Genomic DNA, 25,332 nt, shown 5'->3' on the forward strand with positions numbered 1-25,332 from the left:
GGTTTTAGTAGTCCTATTACGCTAGGTTATTGATTTCATGATGACCGACATTTATCTTTTATCTAATTGCATTCGTTACATATTAAAACATACCAAGAATGCAGAATGAAATTTGAAAGTAAATGCTGTTATAAGACAAAAACACCCGTCACTCAGCATTTACAAAAATATAGGCCTAAAAAATGTTGCCAGACGCTTAAGCTGCTTTGCCACCATTCTGACACACACTGCCAAATAGCGTCCCTTCTTTTTTGTTGAGATGACACTGTCTTTGTTGCACACACACACACACACACACACACACACACACACACACACACACACACACACACACACACACACACACGATTTGTGAACAGTCCCTCAGACAGACACAATCTCTTTTGCACAGACTCTTTCTTTCTCAAAGCGACAAACATAATCTTGTAACACACACTCACAGCAAACACACACGCAAATTGCAAAGAACAATCCTAACATTTTTGTCTGACAAAGCTCCCTTCTTCCTTGATCAAAGACTTATTTGTTGAAGTGAAACAGAGGGAGACATTCACATTCTGGTGAAAACTAACAGTGAAATTGAATACACATCTGGGTACAACACATCACTTTGATTTATTCAGCTCTTGTATTGGAAACACTAAGTCGTTGAAAAAAAGTGCTCAACGCCTAATAACCCAGCACACAATAGTGAGTGAAATGTATTTTTTACTTAATTACTGTGAAATCAGCACAACAAAAGTTTGGAAAAAAAAGTGATGTAATAATGGTGAAAATGATTTTGCCTGAAAAAACATCAGGCAAATAACATTTGAAATCATGATCACATATGATGTACGACAAATATAAGCATTGTAAAAAGTAAATGACACAGGTCTCACTGTCACATTTATTTGTTGTTACTGTTACAGCATACTAATAAACTCAAAGTCACTGTGAGTTAATTATTTAATGGTCAAATATGTGGACTTAATTTTGTACAAAATATATATTTTGGTTGTACCACATAAATTAACCTCCAAGTGGTGCTAAAGGAGAGGATAAGACGTTTTTGTAAGTCCCAACTGATTGATTGCTGATGCATATTAGCAGATCTCTGTATCATCCATTAGCAAATAGGTGTAAAACTGCACATTTAACTGAATTGGTGTTTAATAAAATATCTAAAATAATCGGCATGGTCATCGCCAAGTGTAACAGAAATCTGCCTGCAGTTGAAAGAACAGCCAAAATGAGTAAGTCTTCTCTTCTGTTGAGCAAAAATGACACCTCAAACACATCTAATAGAATTTAAGAGATACTGCAGTCTACATCATCATGGCATCATTGGAACCAAAGTAAGATAAGTAACATATACTAACCCCCTGCGATTGGCTGGTGACAAGTTCAGGGTGTACCCTGCCTACCACCTCAAAAGATGGCTGGGATAGGCTCCAGTACCTCTGCGGCTCTGGTGAGGATAAGCGGATTGGAAAATGGATGGATGGATATACCAACCCAAATTTCAATACATTTTGGATGTCTAAAAGGTTCATAAAAAACAGAATACAATGATTTTCAAATCATTTTCAACTTGTATTCAACTCTAAAGGCACGATGTTCAGAGCTTAGCACTGTAGAACATTGTTGTCTTTTTTGTTTGTTTGTTTTTGCAAGCATTCTCTCATTTTGAATTTGTTACCTGCAACATGTTCCAAAAAGGCTGCGACAGGGGCAACAAAAGACTGGGAAAGTTGAGGAATGCTCAAAAACACCTGTTAGGAACATTGCACAGGAGTACAGATTAATTGGAAACAAGTGAGTAGCATTATTGGGAATAAAAGGAGCATCCTTGAAAGGCTTAGTTGTTTATAAGCAAGGATGAGCTGAGATTCAGCACTTTGTGAACAACTAAGTCCAGATTTCAAATTGTTTTGAGAAATCATGTACGTCATGTCCTCTGGGCCAAAGTTGAAAAGGACCATATGGATCGTTCAAAAGCCAGCATCTGTGATTGAGTGTGTTAGTACCAAAAGCGTGGGTAACTTGTACATCTGAAGGCACTATTAATTCTGAAATATGTACAGTACGCTGTCATCCAGGCAATGTCTTTTTCCAGGGACATCTCTGCTGATTTCAGCAAGACAATCCCAAGCCATTCTCAGCATACTGGTAACTTTGTAGGATAAGATTGTGAGTACTACACTGGCCTGCCAGAAGTCCAGACCTGTTTCCCGAAAATATGAGAGCAGAGATCCTTGATTGTTGAGCAACTGTTGTATTACATCAAGCAAAAATTGGAAATAATTCCACCTACAAAGCCTTCACAATTAGTGTCCTCAGTTCCCAAGCGCTGAAAGAGTGTTGTTAAAAGGAAAGGTGATATAACACCGTGGTAAACATGTTCCTGTCACAGCTTTTTGGAATGTTTTGCATCAAATTCCAAATGACTGAATTAAAAAAAAAACTTTTATCATTTTGCACATTTAATACAGTTCACTGCGATGTCTTTTTAGTAGAGTCAACTGAATAACGGAAACTTGAAAAATTTGCAAACAATTATATTTTGTATTTATTTATATTTTACACAACGTCCAAATGTCAATTGGATTTGGGTTGGCGTTGAAAAACAACTTTGATACACATCGTAATCCGTAAAAGGAAATCTACTTCTATCCAAGTCAACCACTGGTTTTGTTTTTTGATTACGTTTTCCCAATAGTAATTTTGACAGAATAAGACAGTAAAAGTAGGACAAATACAAAAAAATTATAAATAAAAAAAAAAACTTAACCAAACTTTTTTTATTTTGCTTTGAGGATTGGACATATGGATGAACCCATAACAGGAATACTAGGACATTATTTTTACCATTTGAGGTAGTATGCCATCAAGGGAATGGCTGATGCGGTAGAATTAGAATGGCACAGCCAATCTTTGATCCTCCATAAACCAGGATTTAGCTTGCTAACTGACCAATAGACAGAAAAACAAATACATATACGATGCTCCATTAAGTTTTGTCCATTCATTAAGAGTTCTGCACTGTAAAAGTTATTGCTCACTAAAACATAGATTGAAAATTTAAAAACATGTACATAGACTAGCTTACTGGGCCCACTGAACATTGCTGTAAGTCTGTGCTGCTGTGAAAAAGATTTCACTGTCTCTCCTGAGAAAATGTATGTTTTGAAGGGAGTGTCCTTCCCGAGCATGTTGCAAATTAATGAATGTTGGAAAACACTATGGGTGGCTGCAACACATTAACACCCGTGCAGCAATTTTTTTTTTGCCCTTTCTGGCCGCCGGTGGTCAGTCCATGTCTGATTCTGGGGCACAACTCATTAATAGTGGTTAAAAGTGGTCTAGTGTCGCCACCGGGCATTACCTAGAAAGGCCATATTTGAACAAAGCGATTATTACTTGAAGAAAAAATATCAAGAATTAAGCTGCTTCCAGTTAGAGTGGCTTGTCTCTCTGGCATCCTTAATGTAGAATAGTACAGTAACTTCATTATGGGCAAATCCTGACCCAGCTTTGGGTACTGGGAGTGTTTGTTAAGGCCATGGTCCCAGAATAGGAAATGTGTCAACGTGTCCCTCAGCTAACTTGAAGGTAAGTAGATTTAAAATCTGTTCCAAGAGCGTTTTTAGCATTGCATTTGTAGATACCAGAGTTCATGAGCACTGGACTCCGTATGACCAGGCTACCCTCCTCTGTCATGTGGATCCCTCCTTGAACTATGTAGCGGTTATGTGGAACTAGCGTCGTACGGCCAGGTAAAGTCCAGGAGATTTCCGGCTTGGGTACACCTGTAGCAATACAATTTAACTTAACAGGTGATCCCCGGTTCACTCTGGTGATGGAGGGCAGCATACTGGTGATGTGTGGTGGATAAACCATTACTGTGATAGGGTATGACAATGTTGATGTGCCAAAAGAGTTGGAGGCTTTGCAGATGTATGTCCCTTTGTCAAAAGTAGCAATCTGTCTCATCTGGAGGGTTCCATTGGCAAGAAAAGTAACTCGGCCAATAGACTGAGGTTTATCCAAAGTGAAGCCATTGGGTAGGGTCCATGTGATCGATGCCTGCGGCCAGCCATCCACCGTGCAAGGTAAGTTGAGCGTTTGGCCATAGGTGATCTTTATTCCCCCTACAAAAGGAAAATATTACAGTACTGCAAGAAGATCTGACCCAAATATAATAAATAAAAGTTGAAAAATATACTGTACCTGATGACCCTCTGATCACCGGCTTCCTTCCTGCTTCCAGTGCATAACGCTTCTCTGCTTGACCTGCCACATTCTTCGCTAGACACCTGTAAACTCCCTTATCGCTTTCAGCCAGGTGAGTGATCCACAAACTCCCGTTACCATGATGGTGGGTAAAGCGTTGTAGTCCAACACCAGGCATCAGCATTGTCCCATTAGGGAGCAACCATATGTACTCTGGGTTTGGTTTTCCACGGGCAGTGCACTGCAGATGCAATTCCCCGCCGTAATGTTTTAGTGATATGAATTCAATATTAGGAACAGCAAAACTTGGTTTTTCTGCTATTGCTGCCACGTCCAATTCGACTAAAAGATCTGCTTCCCCTAGATGGTTTTTGGCCAGACACATGTATCTCCCTTCATCTGATTTTCTCACTCCTCTCACTTCCAAACTTCCATTTTGGTGTACTTGAAAGCGACCACTGAGGTAGGAGGGTTGTAGTGAGTGGCCGTACGGTGTAATCCACCAAACCCTTGGCTTAGGTTTCCCTTCAACCTTGCAATCTAAAAGCACAGTTTGATAAGAAATACCAACAACCTTTTTGGTACTCTTCCCTTTGTTGCCATTGATAAAGGGTTCCCTGGATTCAACCTCAAGAATCACGTTCTTAATGTCATCACCAGCAGAATTTCGTGCTACACAGGCATATTTCCCTTCCTCAGCTAATGTTACTTTTTTAACCACTAACATACCATTTTCCGTTATCTGAAATTTGTCCGATGACATTGGAATCACATCATTTTGCGGTGAGATCCAAAATATTTGTGGTGTAGGTTCACCAGTGGCTTGACAGCTCAGCTGAGCTAATTCTCCATATTTCACTGTGACCAGGGATTGAAATTTGAAACTAATTCTTGGGGCATTTGGGCCAACCTTGACACTAACCTTTCTCTCATCTTTACCGAGTTTATTCTTGGCAAAACAAGTGTAGTCGCCCTCATCTTTTTTGTCCATCTGCTGAAGAAGTAATGTTCCATTGCCAAAAATAACATAGCGGTGATTGCGATAGCCACTATCATCAGACTGAAGAGCATTGTTGATTAGCGTTCCATCTGGTAGACTCCAGGAGACTTCTGGATCTGGGAGGCCCGTTGCAACACAGTCCACCTAAGACAGAGACAGCACACAAATGTTTTAGATTTATTTGTTGTTTTCACTTGATGCTAATTAATCACATACTGTGTGTCATTCAAACTGTTCATAGAGATACCTGGACTTTTTCTCCAAAGTTGACTCTCGGTTGCGTTGTCCTCACATGTTCGATTCTAGGCGGTGTCATCAAAACATCCACCTAATACAGAAATATGTAATGAACGGAGGAGTGAAGTGATTTACATTTTTCTTCACATGGTCTACCATTGCCGCTACATTTGTGATTGTTGAGAGAAAATATAGGAAGAATACAGGTAATTGTCAATAAATATGCACGTCTTTAAATTGATCTGCTTATAATCTCTGTCTGTCCTAATCATACCCGAAAGACCTCCATGTCCTCTCCATTCGGTCGCTGAAAGAAGCACAGATAATTTCCACCATCCAGCTCTGTTAGCTGAAGAATCCTCAGAGTCCCATTTCGGAACACTTTAATTGGTCTCTCTGGACTGGAGGCAGATGGAAGGGAGAATTGTCCGAAGATTAAAATATTTGCTCAAGTCTAACAGCAACAAATCATGTTCTAAATTCAACACTCTTGTATAGATTGATCAAGTTTCTAATTGAATATTTTTGTAACCTGTAGTGATGCTCCAGGATGGTTTTAGAGGGCAGCTGCCAGATGGTTCCCCTTGGGGATCCACTTGACTCTGTACAGTGTAAGTAAACAGCAGAGCCATACATAGCCGAGACTGAGTGCTGGCGAGATGGCACTGCATGATGATGTGTAGGGGGGACAGGAAGAGGAGGATGACGAATATGTGAGGAGGAATCTGCCCGCACTTCGAGACGGACGGTTCTTTTTGCAATGCCCACCGTGTTTGTGGCTAAACACTCGTACCTGTGTGGAGGAAAACGAAAGCCTGAATTTCTGTTTCAAAAAGTAGCAAGATTATCCTGAACATGTTTGCAATAACAAGCATCGGTTTATTAAGTTCTATAATGTACCAAGATGAGCAATGAAAACCATGGTAGTTGTACAATTATCTTAATCATTCTTTAATACATCTCATACCTCCCTGCATCAGATGGTGAGACATTCTTGAAATACAGTGTCCCATTGGGAAATACAAAGAGCTTATGCCCGAGAAACTGCGATGGCTTAACATGGATTCCTGATGGCAGTGTCCACTTCAAGGTTGGCAAAGGTTCTCCCTTCATGGAGCAATGGACATATACACTCCTCCCTGGGTAGATGAAATTAGTTAATTAATTGCATTGAGAGTATTTTTACTGATCGAGCCACAAAGGATATGACTTTACGGATATTTGTTTTGTGTGGAATACCTGTCGGAATGATTACGATGTCACTTGCAGCTTCACTGATGCTTGGAGGCAAAGCTGCAACATGGAGATGGTAAGTGACTGTATCCGCACCAGCTGCATTACTTGCAATGCATTTATAGTCTCCTTTACTGGAGAAATTGGTTGAATGCATTTGCAGTGTCCCATTCTCAAGCAGTGACATTTGAGAGATTGGCGTATGAATGTTCCCAATTTCCCGAACAAATGTTCCATCCGGTAGAATCCAGGAAATTTGAGCTGGGGGTTTTCCAGAAGCAAGACAGTCAAGTGTCACACTTTTCCCTAAATAGTTTGCTATCTCTGTAGACGTGGGAGGTTGGATCTTGGGGGCCTCAATCTGAACTGCTAAAGTAATAACCATGCGATCTGATCCAAACTTATTTTGGGCAGTGCAGAGATACTGGCCTCTATCCTGTAGCTGGACTGTTTTAATTACAAAAGTTCCATTTTTGAATACTTCAAACCGGGAACCATGCTTGGTGTTGGCTGGAATGGTGGCACCTGCAGAGGGAAAAGAAAAAAAAAATGAAGGACATGAATGAATCAACCACATGTAGAAGAGTCCAATGTTCATTTTTCGTATAAAGTTGCACAAAAAGGTTACATATGTCAACATTCCCAAATTTCAAACATTGCAAATGGCTTCCAGTTATGTTACCGGACTCATACCTTGATCATTTGAACATTTTACCTGTGGATACTTTTGTCCATGAGATGCTTGGTTCGGGATTCCCTGTTGCTGTACAATGTAGAACAACGTCTCCCTCTGCCAGGACTGACACACTGGCTTTGTTCACCGATGTGATCCGAGGTTTGGCCCCACCAACACCAGCTCCTAACAGCATCATTTGAAATTAAAAATACCTGATACAAAGTGTATCTTTTAAGATAATGTTTGGAAACTTTAGATGCGTACCTCGAACATGCCACTGACCCCCATGCTGTAATCCCGAGGTGGTAGGATGGAGTGAGTGTGGGGACAGATTCAAACCAGAGAAGGATGACACTGTCGGTTTGGCTAGATTTGTAGGTTGTTGGGCATAAGGGGGTGTCGGTACTGGTGGTCTGAGGAGGGAAGGTCTGGTAAGAGGTACGGGACTCGATTGAATGGGGTTTGGAGGATTGTTGTAGATTATGCGAGGTTTGGGTGTCACTATCTTTCCTAGCTGAGATAGACGATCAATATAGGCCTGAAAAAAATGTATATGGACAATTAGTACAAACTCATTTCTATCTGGAATTTATGCTTCATTACAATCACCACTAACGAAAGAAAAAAAAATCCCACAAGGACTATGCCAAAGTCCACCATTGTATTCGTTATTGCAGCAATCCTAAAATCACATTTAACTAGAATGGCATTTACTTCCAACAAGGCCTTACCATTAACATGAAAAAAAAATGCAATTGTGTGTTTTGGTTTACCGGTAATTGTCTGACTGTTCATGACTTTCAGGTTCATTGAGTATGATGACGAGACAGGAGATGCAATCATACATGCTCATTACTGTATGCATGGGACTAGCATATTTAAGGATTCGACTAACCAACCTGTCTATATCGGTTCCTCAGCTTTGATAATAACAGTTGATCTCTGACTTGAGTCTTGGCATCAAAAGGATTATTTTGATGTGGAGAACTAATCATTGTGGGCTCAATAATGTTGGTTGTGGATTTCACTGTTTGAGCTGTCATCTCTGGTCTGTTGGTGGCACCTGGACTTTGAGCCCTTCCGTGGGGCAAACGCTTGGCTTCTTGCGTGGGCACAATATGTAGCACAGCACCTGGAAGAGAAAACAAATATGTGGCCAATACATATGCCACCTATCCAACACAATATGTCTGTGCCAGTTGAGTTGGCTAACATGAAGCTATTTACTGTATTATCGATCACAAACATACTGCCTACCTTGCTTGGGTGGTGGAAATGATTGTTGCCTGTGCCAAGTAGGATGGATAGGGTACTGATGACGGTTTGAAGGCCAGTAGGAAGTTGGGGGAATGCGGGGAGGCGGTGGTGGCCGACTGACATCTTCCACCTTCTCTGGATTTCTGTTTTGATGCGTTCGTGGCACCTGAGCAGAGTTTGCTTGCTCTTTTCTTTGGTTGTGCTGGTGTAGCCAGGGATGAATAGGGTTGGCGGCAAAATAAGGCTTTTCAGGATTTGCTACTGCTCTATCCACCTCCTTGTTTTTGTTGTGTGTATTTTCTCTGCTTATATGAGAGGTTCTGAAGGTCACTTTGGAAGGAGTGTTGGGTTTTGGTGTTTGGGATGTTGAAACTATGTTATGCCCCACATCATAACTCGGTGTGACGAAATCATTCTTAGATGATTTCGTCACCATCTCAAGCTCTGTGTTCATTGTTTGGGTTTCTTGTCTAATGATTGTTATTAACCTTCTCTGTGTCTCAACTTTTTCTTTCATAATATCCACCTTCTTCCCTGCTGCTATTTTTTTATTTGCACTCTGTTGCTCTGTTTCCACCACAGCCATTTCCGTGTGATGAGAATTGACTTCCGTCTTTGGAGGAGTGGTTGATTTTGGAGGAGATAAAATATGTGTTTCTGGCAAAAGCTCTAATTTGGCTCCTATGTCTTTGACTGATTGAAAAGCTGTACGGCTACTTTCAAGATCCTGAACTGGACGATGACTTTCAGTGTTAGATTCTTTTCTCTTGTTCATGCTTCCACTATGCTCATTAACTCCTACTTTCTCTGTCTGATAGTAGGCGGTGACAGTAGTTTGTTCAGGTGTTTTCCAACTAGAGGTGGTGGTGGTGGTGGTGGTGGTGGTGGTAGTAGTAATATTTGTGGCTGTTGGTGGGGCAAAAGGATGAATTCTTCTCATAGATGGTTTTCTGCGTCTAAAAGGTGGCCTTCTTCGGTTGGAGCGACCAGGAACAAATTTCCTGTTGCCTGCACCAAATTGCCGGTTTTCTGCGTTTTCAATTTGAGTTTTGACAATTGGAATTACTCCATTGTTTTTTTCTGTCATCCCACTAACATAGTTAAGGGATGACTCTGCACTTGTGACAAATGGAGTCTGTGAAGTTTTGGGTTCTGTTTCTTTTGCTGTTGACTCCATCCTATATTCAGAAATGGTTGTAATGGGATCAATGTTGGCAGTCGTGTAGGGAGAAACAGTTGTCAAACTGGTCGGGACAATCACAGCGGTAGAAGACGGCAATGCTACCTCTGATGGCCGTGCAATGGGTAGTTTAGCATTGGCTTTAGCCAAAACCTCCGCCCAGTAATTTGGATCCAAAGTCTTCACCACAATGGTCGGTTTTCGTTTCAAATCTTTCTTTGGAACTTTGTTTGAAAACAAACCATTCCTTCGCTGGTTTCCTACTGTAGGCAACTGTGTCGCAAAAGGGCGAAGAGTTTCTTGGTAATCTCCCGCTGAACCCTCTTCCATGTCGGTGTTCAAGATTTTCTGCTCTGTTTCTGTCTGTACTTCAGAGACCGTTTCCCCTGTCACTTCCACCATGTGAGACAGCATGTCGACTCCGTAGAGATTTGAGGCCAAACAACTGTATTCTCCCGAATCTTCTTCCATTAACTTCCTCACCACCAACGTACCATTTTCCATGACTGCTGCCTTTCTTGTCTTTTGTGTGGGAAAAAGTACTTTGTTTGTGGGCATGTACCATACAGTTTGACTGGGTGGTGTTGATGTCACCTCACATGGGAGAGAGATTGAACTACCCTTTCCAATGACAATTTTCTGGCCGTTGAAAGCGGAGGGGCTTGGTGATTGTTCTTTAACAGTAAGCCTTAAAGACATCAAATCCACTCCTGCTTTGGTTCTGATCATACAGTGATAGAGACCAGAATCAGAGTGTGATGTATTCATGATCACAAGATCCCCGGTGTCATCGATTTTAAGATTTTCAGTTTCACCCTCCACAAAGGACAAATCTGGAAGCATCCACTCCACTTTTACCTCCTGTTCTGAAGTGACAACACTGCATTTTAAGTGAACCTTTGATCCCTCAAGAGCAGTATTGACCCGCCATGCAGTCCCACGGTTAATCATTGCCCAAGAGGAAGAAAGCTCATTGTCATCCTGCTGCCCTCTGTGTCTGTGGATTATTTTGGTGATGACGGTTGTAAAATCCATAACCAGCTTTTTGGTTGTCGTTTGTTGTCTATTCAGCTTTAAAGAGATTCTGTGTTGAAGCAGCCATGTTGGTTCTGCAACCAAATACCCTTTTAAGTCTGTGAAATAAGGGGAATTTTCATTTGCAACTTGGGCATATTGATACGTAGTTCTGCTGGTGTTAGCTCTTTCCTGACCTCTTTCCAAGATAGCAGGACTTTCGTAGTAATACGCGACCAGTTGCCAAAGATTTTGTAACTTTTCCCGATCAATCTCACACTCCAGGGTTGTTGCTAATGAGACATTGGCAGAAAGTCCTTGAAATGACCGTGGATTCACTGTCCAGTTTATATGAGAAGTGTCTCCAGGGTGGCGCACATCGCAGTCCACATGAGCATTATTTCCATGGCTATCTGAGAGAAAAAAGCTTAAATGGCCTAAGGGCTTTTCAAAGTCCCTGGTATATGGCAGGTCAGGCTCTGTGTCAGATTCATCCCACACAGGGTTGTCCCGCAGTTTGAGGGAAGAGCGAAGAGCTGGTTTTTCACAGGTAAACTGATCTTCACTTAATCCAAGCAATATGGTGCCGTTCAGTGGTTGAGGAGAGAAACACTGAGGACAAATTTCTGTTGTGCTTGTCTCACGATCCTTTTTACACTTTATTACTCCTGGACACAAGAATAGAAGAGATGAATGAACTTTTTCAAATATCTACTCTGGATGCAAGGATGGTCAGCTGTCAGATGGATGCCAAAATGACAAAACTCCTAAGAGACGTCTTAAATATAATGTGCATCTTATCTGGCACTGTTTGCAAGTTTTGAGAAACCAAAAAGCTAGGTCAAAGACGGTCATCTTTAACTTTCTTGCTTTTCACTCTGCAGCAAATGTTTTTTTCAGTTCTTACTCCAGAATATATAACACAACAAATTCGAACTTGACATAATTCTGTCTGTTTAACAGAGCAGCAGGGAGGCAAGATAAATGCGAAGAAAAATCTGTAAATTCTTACTCCAGATTAATCTAAATAGCAAAAAATATTGTGAACATTTGAGCATTTTTTTCGTTTCTTTTGTAAATACTACTTATGAGCCTTTAAGGTTTCTGGGTGTTCATGTCTGCTTATAATGCACACTATTTTGTAAGCAAGCAGTTTCAATAAACCAAAAAAATTCTGATTACTCATCACATGTCTTTGAATTGTATATTTTTAATTTAGAATTTGTAATTCTAATTATGATCCATCCCTAACAAAAAAATCCAAATTTGGCATCACACCCTGCTGTGTGAAGGTTGACAAAGTGGCAGGTTGGGAAATGTCAGCACAATGAGAGTCATGAATATCTTTTTCTACGATACCTTCATGTGTAGAGCTCCACTGTACCAGCCAGTGGAGTTGACAATCGCAGGTCCACGGGTTACCATGAAGAGAGAGAATTTCCAATCTGGGAGATGTGTTCAGTATAGTCGCAGGGAGCTTTTCCAACATATTATCTGAAAGGTGTAAGTGCCTGAGAAAAAAAAAAAAAAAAACTTGAAAAGTCAAATTAAGAGGCCAGATTCTAAAAAAGCCATGGAAATTGAAAGTGGCCCAACCGGGACAGGTAGTGTAAAAGAGCAAGCTTGGTGAAGTATATTTGGTTTTGCTTGTTCCAAATTTTTGTGTTTGGAAAAATTGGTGAAGCTTCTAAAATTCATTTTGCAATTCTAGTCTGGCATGAACTGTCGGTATTACCTTATACCACTCAGGCAAGATTATCGCGTTATTGTTTTAATTTAATTCATCTTGATATCATACCTTCAAAAACAAAAAAAAAGCTTAAATCTCAAGCAAAAGTGTGTGTGTGTGTGTGTGTGTGTGTGTGTGTGCGTGCGTGCATGCGTGCGTGCGTGCGTGCGTGTGTGTGTGCATGTGTGAGTGCATGTGTGAGTGCGTGCGCGCGCGTGTGTGTGTGTGTGTGTGTGTGTGTGTGTGTGTGTGTGTGTGTGTGTGTGTGTGTGTGTTTTTTTATTTTCGTGTGTGTGTGTTTTTACTTACTTGAGTCCAGAGGTCCAAAAGTTCCCGAATAGTGACACTGTAATGAAGGTATGAGGATGAATCTCTTTGAGAAGATTCCCCTCCAGTTGTAGTAGTTTGAGGGAAGTCAAACCCGAAAAAGAATATGGCTCGATAAAGCTGATGAGGTTGTGGTCTAGATGCAGGCGAACCAGGCCCGCCAAACCATCGAACAGTCCATGTTTCACTGTTGTTATCTTGTTATAACTCAGTTTCAATATCTGAAAAAAAATACAGAATCCATGTTACTCGTAAAGTGCCTCAGAGAGGAAAGTTCACAAAATTGCAGTCAAACCGACATTGAATTTGTATTAATTGAATTCACACAGTGTAATTGCAGGATGAGCTTGACTGCATTTTTTAAATCAACTTCACTTTGCGGAGTTTTATTTCATTCCTTTGCTTTTAAATGTCTGTAAATCAGTTTGGAACTGCATTTAAATATCAGTATATGTTTTTTTAGTCAGTTTAATAAGCTCCTTGTGTTGTCTTTGCTTTCACTATGTATCCAACTGTTCTGTTGTAAATGATTTTAGGTGTTGTTTTACCCATAGTTTTTAGTGTTGATGGTCAAAGTTGTGTTCATTTGTGAATAGATTCATTCATAAATAACATTTACTCTCCGTACGATGTATACATACAGTAGCCTAAAGTATTTTGTTTGGTTGCAACTTTTTTTCTATGCTTATGTACATATATTTCAGTTCTATTTCAGTAGATAATTATATTCATTCATAAATAACATTTACTCTCCCTACGATGTATACATACAGTAGCCCAAAGTATTTTGTTTGGTTGCAACTTTTTTCTATGCTTATGTACATATATTTCAGTTCTATTTCAGTAGATAATTATTGATAACAGCTGATAAAGTTAAAAAAGACAGCTGAGGCAGCTATGGGGTCCTCTAAATTTGGAATAGGGGCATGTAAGATTCGGTAGACAAGGTGCAGCTTCTTTCATCACATTGAGTCGCGGACATGCTGTGTGACGCAGTAAAAGCAACCACTTTTCAAAAACCAAGCACACTTTGATTTTTGTGCATGACTTTTGTTATGTTGTACCGTACAGACAGATTTTTCAGACCTCTTTTTGCAAGTATAAAATAATTAACTCACTGGCACATTTTCCTTTTGCTTATCCAGTTTGACCAGCAAGTTGATAAGAGTATAATCATGATAAAATCATAGGTAAGGCTCATAATTTTGACTTCATTTGTAATGATGTTACGATTACAGCGGTTACTTAACTGTAATACAGTACTTGATTTTTTGCATACAGTTTCTTATCAGTTAATATAGATAATTTCTGCTTCAATATAACATGATCAATGGTGTAACACACACATACATAGTACCTGTAGTGATCGCAAGCTGTAAAATGCCCCTGGGTGGACTGTGCTTATGTCGTTACCATGCATCAAGAGCATTTCCAGTTGCCGTAGTGACCTAAATTCGGATGCCTTCACCTCAGCCAAGCTATTATATCTGGAAGCAAAAAGAGCAAAAACAAAAAATGTTTACCTGGTCGCAGGATAGGACTGTCCGCAGGTCGTTTGAAATTCAATTAGCATTACTTCATCGTGCCATTCACCAAAATGAGGTGAACTATTGAATAAAAATGTTTGAAATGAATGAGAAAAAAATGTGTTAATACAATGCTTAATTACTGTTTTTTTCCGCACTATAAGGCACACCTAAAAGCATTCAATTTTCTCAAAAGCCGACAGTGGGCCAAATAATCCGATACGCCTTATGTATGGATCAATATTCTGATTTCTTAGACATAGTATTTTAAATGTCCCGTAAAGTGTTTTGACACAGCTGCAGCAGTTGTGAAAGCACTAGATAAATAAAGCTGTATTGGATTGTAATTTCTTCCCCTATCGCAGAGATCTCTCAAGTGGATGCATAACGCAACTGCAGCCATTATTGTCACTTCTATTCTATGCGCCTTATAATGCGGTGCACCCTATTTATGAAAACTGTTTTGAAATAGGCCATTCATTGAAAGTGCACCTTATACTCCAAAGTGCCTTATAGTGCGGAAAATGCGGTACTCTCTAATTATCTTTGTTGTCAGTCCCACTGCTTTAAAATTGCCATTTAAAAGCAATGCATACAACATTTATTTTGATAGAGCCGCCCCAACCAACACCATTCCATCCATCCATGGGCGGCTCTCTTCTTCTCTGATGTGGAAGTACAGTCTTGGGTTTGAAGCCACCCTTGAGCAATGTCCGCCATCTTTTGGTGAACATTGTTATTCCAACTTAAAACTGCCTGGGTTGCAGTCAGCATTTTTATTTTCAAAAATTGATTGAGGGACACTGAGAGTGTGGGCCACATGTGCCCCACTGGCCTCCACTTGCTCATCCCTGCCATTGATGTTCGCCATCCAAATACAGTGAGTGAAAACCATTCCTGTTCTCGTCAGGGATTTTGGATTGTTCTGTTTCATGTTAACAACGGTAACATAGTGTAAAGCAGCAGGAGCATGTGTGAATAGGGCTTTGGCACATAATCCTAGTTAAAATACAAAGCGCTATTGAAAACGTTGCTGTGCATTCTCCAGCTTTCAGCACATTACAATCAGTATCTTTCCAAGAGTCATTCCCATGCCAAATACAGCACAGACCAGCGAATGCCTGAATCAAATACGTGATTCATACCCCTGCGCAAAAAAAAAAAAAAAAAGGACTTTCTATCAACAGTGATACAGCAAGGCCTTCCAAAATTCTTTGTTTCGGGTCTACAAAGATGTGATACACTAAGTCCATACAGTTAACCTCGGCCTCCTGAGCCCACTGTCCTTTTGCTCAATAAAAGAGCCAATTCATAAATTCAACTTTTATCTGTTATTTTCTGAGCCATTTCTTGTCGGATTTTTTTATCGATGGTGAAAACTTAAGCCTGGCAATTGTTTGTGTTTTGCTCAGTTATTGTTGCTTGGTAACCGATGTAGAACAGGTAGACCTAGGAAAACAACAGTTACCCATAGAAATATTTTGAGAGTTGTAACAAAAGACTCTCTGGGGTGGAGTTATGTGGGGTTAGCTTGTGTGATGAGGGGAGCTTCTGCCGTTTCCTCGGGGTCTGTCTGCCCTGCGCTCTAGTTTCTTGTTGCTGGAGTCCTGGTAGCGTTCTGAGGACTTGCCTTGCTTATGGGCAGGATGGGCTGAGTACCTCATGGCACTGAGGAGAGGTGGGCTAGATGAGCTTAGCCCGATACATAGCCACAACTCAATCTTCAATCTATATCAGTCTACTGCTCAAATTCTTGCCTTTATGTTTCTCTTCGTTTTTGTTTGGCTTGGCTTGCTTCACTTATGGTGAAACACGCCTTTTCTTGACGAGATTACCTTGAGTATGAGGTTCAAATGAAATGATAATATATGTTGTTTTTATTATGGTTGCTCTCCATATGATCCTCCTCGGCATTATTCATTGAGAGAATAAATATTAGGAGCGACATTTATTTATTGGTCTTCAATTTCCATAACAAAGTCAAACTATAATATAGCGAAACAAAACAGTCCCGAAATGTAAATAAAAGCCACAGAATATGCCTCGTATGAATGTATACCAAAGTCCTGCCTTTGAACTATGGTTAAGTGGGTGGTCTGGTGTTTTGAAAGTCCGTTATGTCAGTTCCCTGAAGGTCTGGTCCCCCTCCAAATATCTGGTCTGCTGATGTGCTCTGTTGATTCCTGTAGGATCATACGCTGCACCACGTAAACACACACCCAGCACAAATGAATAACATACAATTACCATGAAGCACTTCCTTATAGCGAGGGAGTCATTCACTAGTAAATAACTCAATTCAACCTGGGGGGAACCTTCAGCATTGCTTCCAATGTGAAACTTAGGGCCATACAATATTGTATGGCTTTGTTGATGTTTGTCGTAAGTGTCTTATTTCCTTCCTGCACAGCATGACTGCTGTAGTAGAAGTACGGTTTTAGTCCATTGCAGTCCGAGTGCAATGACGTGCTGCCTTAATGAGTTATCCACCAGGGGTATGACTTATACAAGACTGCCAAGGAATCGAACTAAAAGTGTACGTATGCACAAAATCTGTAAATAGAGCACGAAAAAAAAAATGGACCCATTTCAAACTGTGTACGTACACGCACCTGACATTTTCCCTTGATAAGTCACTGAACTTGGGAACAGGTCACATACCGCCCTCTACATTGTCAAATCTATCCATATACGGTCACTGCAATAGCAGTGCAGGAAAATGAATGAGGATAGATGGGCACTTTACCCTATTTTGCCGGTCCGTTCTTCATCCAGGACCTGAGCATCCTTCTGCTATCGTCTCTCTGTCCTTATTCATAAAATAATCGTCCCCCGTCCCCATCCTTCCTCATCCTTATTAAATTTTTTCCATCCTGCTTAACCAAGGACATACCTATTGGCTGGACCGGCCATGGGCCTGCTCACTGGGCCTTTGAAACAAGTTTTAAGACAGATGCAGTACATCCAGAATTCTGCTGCTCGAGGTCTGCCTTCAAAACTGCCCTGCTTCATGGCCTAGTGTCAAAGTACAGGCCAGATGACACCTTCTCGGACTATGAAATCTTTAGGGAGTGATCTCCTGCTGGTTTCCAGAATCAGAGTGGGAGTGTGTTTCAGTTTTATGTGGCTAAAACCTGAAACAGTCTTTCAGAGGATGTGAGACAATCCTCGACTCTGAATCAAGGCTGCCAGCTGTTGTATTTATCTGTGCATGTGACATATGAAAGTATTTTATTTGGGGTGATTTTATTTGCACTCTTGTAATTATAGTATATAGCTGTGAAACACTGAATTGCCTTGCGTACAAACTGTGCTCTACATTGAAACATTGCCTTGCCCGTGTCATATGTGTGTGTGCGTGTCGTGTGTGTGCGCGCTCGCGTGTGTGCGTGTGTGTGTGTGTGTGTGTGTGTGTGTGTGTGTGTGTGTGTTTGTGTTCTCCTCCCTTTCTTGTGCTTACCTGCCATGATTGTGCGTTTCCACACCTGTTACTTGTCATTCCCGATTACTTCATGTATTAAACTGAGTGTCTCATTCCGTCTCATCACCAGTTTGTTTCATCACGATTTTGCCATTGCTCACTGCTTTCCCATTCCCTAAACCCTAGCTTTTCATTTATTTATTTATTTGTTTGTTCGGAACTCTTTCTCACCTTGAGTCTTGACAGAACAAAGTGGCATTAAAATTGTACAATTGAACAAAACAAACTGAATGAGAATACTGTAGTGATAACGATAAAAGATTAGCGCAACAACTCTGAGCACAAGCTGCAACTGAAGACTGCTGAGCGCTAACAACTTCCGATGACACAGTCACACGCCACCGTAGGTGAACTTTATTTCAGTTTCTTTTTTAAATACTTTTTGTGAAAGTGAGACTGAAAAAATTATTAGGGTGCAGTGTACATTAACACAAAAATATATATTACTAACATGCACAGAGACACAAATGTTTTTTTTTTTTCCTCTACACCCCTCGGATCGTTTTGGGACCAGTCCCTGATCTACTGGTCGATCACGATCGACGTAATGGGCACCCCTTATTTAGAGCATATATTGAGACTATACTGTTACCACACAGTGACTGTGTTATTTATCTACTGTGTGAGACCACTGTGCTGAATCAAACCTTCATCCACTCTGCAAAGACCCACATGGAAGTGATTAGGAGCTTTCCCCACTTCACCGTAAGTTTACAACCACATGCTGGTGCTAAACCTTGAGCTCCTGGCTTTCAAACAGAAGTTGTCATATTAAATACACAGTGAGTTGTGGGCTGCCGATCTTCTCGATTATTGCTTTGACGTTAAAAAAAAAAAAAAAATACATGCCATGAGTTTTTATGAGAACAGATGAACAGCAATGTATTATGGTCATACATGTTGAGACAAGATTATAGAATATTTGAAATATTAGATAGACCAAAAAGAGGTCTACGTCAAATAATTGGATCGTTAACAGACTGGTGGTTTCGTTGACATAACCCACAACAGATTATTTCCTGCAGCATTTTAAGGTTTGCCCCAACTTGAGTCACACTATTTAGATTTTCCAGAAGTGAAGAATTTTAAAATGTGACCAAGTCTTACCCCAAGTTGATTCTCTCCGTGTCTCTAGGAAAAGTTTTTGGTACAGCCGTGAGATGTCTGAACGTACAGTGTACATCTTTGACACTTGGACAGCTACAACCCCGCGGACAGGAGGGTTCAGCTTGGGCAAGGGAGATCTGCAATAGGAGAGAGATGACAGCCCAGATGGTCCAATAAGTACAGAGAGAAATTGAAATAACAAGAGCGGATTTGAGTTTGGCAACTTAAAAGGAGATTCAAAAAGTTTAAAGTGACTGACCGTTAATCCTAATTCAACATAAAGCAAGTTGAACCTTGCTGATAACACAGTTCGTGTAATTAAGATATTTACCATTAGCCATAGTGGTGATGAGAGGAGAAGGGGAGCACACACTGCAGCCAACCTGCAGAAGATCTTTGTGCACCACCACAACGCCATAACTGGATCACTCAGGACGCTCACGCCATGAACGCATCTGCAGAAAATGAGGTATAATGTACAAATTAGCACCGGAATTAACGGTTGGTTCATGCATGTACACAATTCAAACATTTATTTCAAAGTCATGATATGGCAGTCGGATGTGATAGAGTGTACAGTTCACCAAGTACCCTGCCTCACTCTGAGTCAGCTGTAATAGGCTTCAGATCCCTAACAGCCTGAAGGGGGTAAACAGCCCACAAAATTGAGGAGTGAATGCATTTTAATTGAATGTCATAATTGAGCAATGAAAGGTTCAGTTTAGCTTCCAACAATATTGAGCAATATGTCATTACATTTGGTGTAGACTGGGTGTGTTTACTGTATATTATATAAAGGCAATTTCAGCAAAAATGCTTCTGTACTGTAAGTGAAGGGGATGGTTCGCGTTCATCCACAAAATTCCATCAACATATCTTACAACCCCCAATTACAATGAAATTGCGTCTTTGTGTAGGATGTGAATCAAAACAAAATACAGTGACGCGCAAATCCTTTCCAGAAAGTTTGGTGAACCTTGATGCACTGTACAATACTCATGGTTCACAAATGATTCTGTGCACATGTTGCAATGTGGTCGACCATCTATTCTTTAATAGGTTCAATATACAAACTGAAATGGATTGGACAAGGTGTAACTTTGCAGTCTTCACCCTCACCTCGAATATATCTGGGATGCGATCATCTCCTTTTGATGCTACCGTGACTTTAACCCTTTCATGCACACTGTAACCTGATAGCATGATAAGCTGTCCACTGTAGTAACTGCTGTCCCTGAAAGATTTTAAGAGCAATAAAAATCCAACTCATCTCCGCTATAAAGTGGTCTGGAATTGTCTTCGTGGGTCAAAGCTACATTTCTACTTGGTCTTCCTCACTAATGACTTTACCAGTACTTCTGGAGACAGTGGGAGAGGACGGAAGGAACAGAAGACAGTAAAAACAGAGTGCGTAGCAGGATACATGCGATCAGAAAAGAGGGTCATGTTGAGGTAAAAGCTTCAAGGACAAGCAAAAACAAGAAATGGAAAACACTGGCACATTTACCGTATTGGCCCGAATATAAGACGGCCCTGATTATAAGACGACCCCCTCTTTTTCAAGACTCAAGTTTGAAAAAATACTTTTTGAACACCAAATTAATTTTTATACAGAAAAAATTTACAGTACATCTGAAACAAATGATTCTAACAATATATTTGAGAGAAGAAGCATGTTATTTTGCCTCATTCAAATCTTAATATCTGAACATTTAAATATGTAACTAAAGTGCAATCACATTCGTAAATGAATGGCTTCTGGTTTTTGAAATGTAAATGACATCATAACTTCTCAGTTGCCCGGTTAACCTGGCCGATCTTCGACCCACTTTTCTCCAGATTGTCGCTACGTTTCTCCCTTTTCTGTTATCTCTTCTATTAGTATCTTCTCTTTTCTTTCTTACCGCCATTTTTTATTTTTCTTATTTGTGCTTCCGCTATTTTTATTATTTTTTTTCTTCGTGACAGAGGTTCGCTTTGGCCTGGGGAGTCAAGTTCAGCATTCGCTTCAATGGTATCTGGCGCCATCTAGCGTCGTGAATGGGTATAATATATAGACCCCGAATATAAGACGACCCCCACTTTTTTCAGTCTTATTTCAATGCAAAAAACACTGTCTTATATTCGGGCCAATACGGTACATTCCTGTGCAGTGCACCCACCCCGGCCTGGTGCTTCCTGGTAGCTGTTAACATGGTCAGCAGATGACTTTAGAGACTGAGGTGAAAATGCTCACTTGTGGACCACTTTTATGCTTCTGGGTGGCTGAGGGTGACCTTGAGGAACCCCAGAAGGAGAGTCGGGAATAGGGAAGCCCACACTCCAGAATCCTGGTCTTCATCCACATATGTCATGAATGCAATTGCGTATGGCATCTGATCAAGTATTTCTCATTTCTTATATATTAACATGTTGAGGACGCTCTTTGACTGTTGCCTGAGGAATTAAGGTGAGGCCGGCATGCTGTGGTTTCAAGCACGACAATTCCGGTTTACATTAATTATCGTGTATGTTCAAATGATCTCATAAGTACTCATCAACCTCCATGAGCAAAAACATCTTAAGGTAATGAAAATTCAAACCTTTTTTTTTCCAAAAAGAAAGAATTATAAAACAGGCACACTAAATGGCTTTAACATTGAGGCGATTGACATCCATTTCAGCTAGTGATGATTTTCAATCACAAAATATCTCTTTAAAATAACACAGTAAGCATGTACAATAAATGACCTAAAAAGTCGACAATCTCCTGTTAGAACATGTCCCTGAAATGGACCTCACGTTGGCATTCTAGTATTTGAGTTACCAGTACTCCTGCTGTGAAACAAATTCAATGTCACCTGACTTAATGGAGCATGGCTCAGGTCGGAGAATATTTTGGCCAAGGGACTGCTTGTACCTTAAAGAGGTGCCAAGGACATCTTTTTGGCAAAATCATTACACTGACAACCAACCAACACACCGTTTCTCCACTCAAGAGAGGAAAAAGAACGCTTTAGTGGAACCTTCCGATTCAGGTCCATCTATACTCAACCACAATATATCTGAACAATATCAAAGGGAGAGTGTCAAAACAAATGTGCTGCTAAATCCTTTTCAAAATCAATTTGGAATGTTTGCCATTTAAAACAACTTCCTCAAAATGCAAACAAATATTTGTTTTCGATGATTGCATCAACAAGTTAGACTCTGAATGAAATCAGGTTAAATGAAAAGCATCTGTAAGAGTTGTAGGCATTTTCATGCACTCACCTGTAAATTCCAAAACAAACAACTGGCATTAAAAACAAAGACCCGGAAAACAAAGTCTTGGAGCTTTGACTGTTGTGTTGAAAGTTTTACATAAATTAAAAAAAAATCTGGTTTAAAAAGTTCACAGTTGACGTGTTAGTCCTGTCTGCTGACTTGTCAAAGTCTAAGAAAAACAACAGAGAACACAAGAAGCGATGGAGCTCTCTGAGTGTGTTTGGATTAATTCGACCCTCTGTTGGTCCTTAAGGCATCTGGATTTCAGATTAGTTTCTTTCCTCCTTTCTGCTCCCGTTTGGTGTGTTCAGGCAGGAATGCTGCGCCACTTCTCCATCTCCTCCTACACCTACGCGCCTTTCCTTCACCTCCCCAAAACTCCCCTTCCTCTCTCTACAGTAGTCTGCTAGAAACATTAAGGTATTATTTTTTTCTTTCTTTCTTACTCTTTCAGCTTGTATTTTGCCAACTATCGCAATCTCAAGCATTGTTTCTCATGAAAACATTTTCCCTTGTTTCCAAAAGAGATTCCAATACACCAACATCATTTGTGGGAGTTACACTCTGTGGTCAAAAGTAAGGCAGTTTCAGGGTACACGCTGTTGCACTTCGATTTAATGAGTATTCACAAACATTATCGAATAAAAAAAATGCTTTAATCACTTATTTGCAAACACTGTCCATTCATCATCTGATCCGCTTATCCTCACAAGGGTCGCGGGCGTGCTCGAGCCTATCCCGGTTGTCTTCGGGCAGTCGGCGGGGGACACCCTGAACTGGTTGCCAGCCAATTGCAGGGCACACATAGACAAACAACCAACCATTCGCGCTCACAATCACACCGTAGTACAATTCAGAGTGTTCCGTTAACCTGCCATGCATGTTTTTGGAATGTGGGAGGAAACTGGAGTACCCGGAGAAAACCCATGCAGGCACGAGGAGAACATGCAAACGCCACACAGGGAGATCGGAGCCGTAATCAAACCCTGCACCTCTGCACTGTGAGGTCGACACACTAACAACTGGACCACTGGGCCGCCCCAATAGACATCCAAGACCTGTATTCTGTTTTAAGCCACAAGACTTCCTACACTCTCGCGTTCGATTAAACCACACTACAACTACTCTCTTGATCTGCCTCACCTCATGACGTCTGGATTTTGGCCTATTTTACTGCTGCTTCTCCTCTCTTCTCCCCCACTCGTGCCCTGCTTGGAGTGGGGTTTGGTTTGACGATAGGCAACTCCGGTCCTCGAGAGCCGCAGTCCTCCTTGTGATCAGCTCGTCAGCAAGCTCTGTAAAAGCCTGATTAACCTGATCATTTAAATCATGTTTGATGACTGCGGCTCTCTAGTAACGGAGTTGCCTACCCCCGGGCTAGGTGGTGATTAGGAGGAGTGAAGGTTGTTGCTGTGGAGGATTCTGTATTGCTCCACCAGGAGAGATCCTGAGGAAAACCGCGGTCCTGGCAGCGTCTCCATGCGGCACTTCATTTCATTCGATGAACTCTTACACTGTTTAAACTAACTTTGTATTGCATCATATGTGATTGATGTTGCTCACTCTGCACCCATTACAGCCTGGTTATCCTGGAAGGGAGATCCCTCCATTTCTGATCCTGCCTAAATGTTTCTTTCCCACCTTGAACCGCCCAAATCGGTTGTCCCAGAGTTTTGAATGTTTTTTTGGGAATGTGGGGAGAAATCACAGTACCCGGAGAAAACCCACGCAGGCACGGGGAGAACATGCAAAGTCCACACATTAATTATTGTTGCAAATGGTGACAATACAGAATCATTTATGAATACAGTGGTACCTTGAGATAATTGTGACCTGATTGACAAGTTTTTAGACATAAGTGGAAATGCATATAACCCTTGGAACATTTTTATTTTATTTTTTTCTGCAAAGAATGACAAATATTACTTCTGAGGAATGGTGACGTTTCCTGTTTCGATGTATATCTGTATACCCAGCGTCGTATATAAACAGAGTTTGAAAACCCACGCAGGCGCACGCAATCTCAGCACGGCTTCCGAGGCCGGGGCCCGGAATCGAACTCATGACCTCTGCACTGTGATGCAGACATGCAAACCAGTTGTCCACCGTGCCGCCCGTACAGTATTTTATCATTGTGGTTAGTACTTTATAATGGTGCGCAGTGCATCATACAGGGAGGTGTTACTAGCGTTCTTGTCAACTCTTGTTTTTGATCACACTTGGTAAAGTGCAGCTTAGCTCTGCTACTGCATAATCAGACGTGAATGAATACCTGTGTTTGGCTGATTGCACCTCATAAAACCTAAAGGCATGGCTCCCTCCACAGCAAGGCTGCTGGTATTAAATAAACGCAGGCTCCAATCATGCCGTTTGATCTTGTCAGTACCATTTGGAAACACTTAAGCTGCTGACCTGTTCATTTGTTGCCTGAGTCAAGCTCCAAACAGATCTATCTGAATAGGCCTTTTGTATCCAACTATTTCACTTTTGGAGGGGAAAGACCACTATGGCCATCAACACGTGGTTCAACGTCTCAAAACATTATTCGGAAGGCCTTTGATTCACTTAAGAACTAAGCTGAGCTCAGAACAACTCGCTTAAAAAAATGATACAGTTGTGTTTATTAACCCTTCCAGGGACAGTGGTTACAACAGTGGGCAGCCTATCATGTTATCAGGTTCCAGGTTATCATTATTGGTGCATGAAAGGGTTAAATACAGTCACTAACTTATTCTATACCACAAGGATTTAAAAACCACACCCCATGATTTGGCTCAGCAAGAACTGGAAGAATTTTACTGAGAAAAATTCCGGGAAAAGCTCCAGAATAATGACTTTGAGTAGAAATATTGCCACGCCGCTAAACTATCGAATATGAACAGTATTTGATGGTTTCAGTTAGTTTATTGAGAAAACAAGTTGAATTTATGCTTGGGTAAAAAGTACAAAATATTGATCTTGAAAATGCAATGCAGCACATACACTGCACTTGAATATAGCGTATGCTCGTGTTCATTCACAGACGCAAACCAACTGGATGAAAAGACGAGCACATTCTTGAGAAATGACATGCTTACTTCCATGTATGCCAGATTTTCATTTAT

At 40.8% G+C, this 25,332-nt stretch overlaps 1 protein-coding gene across 1 annotated transcript; it reads right to left on the reverse strand.

Annotated features, from left to right (window-relative positions):
- Positions 1-1,487: 1,487 nt before the first annotated feature.
- On the reverse strand, positions 1,488-22,686 carry LOC109524255 (matrix-remodeling-associated protein 5). The gene is made up of 17 exons (XM_019883965.1): positions 22,235-22,686; positions 19,314-19,437; positions 18,983-19,119; positions 14,226-14,355; positions 12,851-13,089; positions 12,172-12,323; positions 8,619-11,480; positions 8,261-8,493; positions 7,626-7,899; positions 7,401-7,544; positions 6,692-7,210; positions 6,420-6,591; positions 5,985-6,245; positions 5,727-5,853; positions 5,463-5,543; positions 4,213-5,359; positions 1,488-4,133 (listed from the first exon to the last, which is right to left on the reverse strand). The coding sequence occupies exons 1-17, from the start codon at positions 22,261-22,263 to the stop codon at positions 3,580-3,582; spliced, it is 7,185 nt and encodes a 2,394-aa protein (XP_019739524.1). The 5' UTR covers positions 22,264-22,686; the 3' UTR covers positions 1,488-3,579.
- Between the last annotated feature and the right edge of the window lie 2,646 nt (positions 22,687-25,332).

The sequence above is a fragment of the Hippocampus comes genome, unplaced genomic scaffold (assembly GCF_001891065.2).
Source record: "Hippocampus comes isolate QL1 unplaced genomic scaffold, H_comes_QL1_v1.1 scaffold156, whole genome shotgun sequence".
NCBI classification, from domain to species: Eukaryota; Metazoa; Chordata; class Actinopteri; order Syngnathiformes; family Syngnathidae; genus Hippocampus; species Hippocampus comes.

Coding starts and splice junctions, on each gene's coding strand:
- LOC109524255 (XM_019883965.1), bottom strand. CDS start 22,263: ATGCCAGTTGTTTGTTTTGGAATTTACAG. Junction 6,592..6,691: donor CATCGTAATCATTCCGACAG/GTATTCCACACA, acceptor TCATCTACCCAG/GGAGGAGTGTATATGTCCAT. Junction 5,544..5,726: donor AGGACATGGAGGTCTTTCGG/GTATGATTAGGA, acceptor TTTCTGTATTAG/GTGGATGTTTTGATGACACC.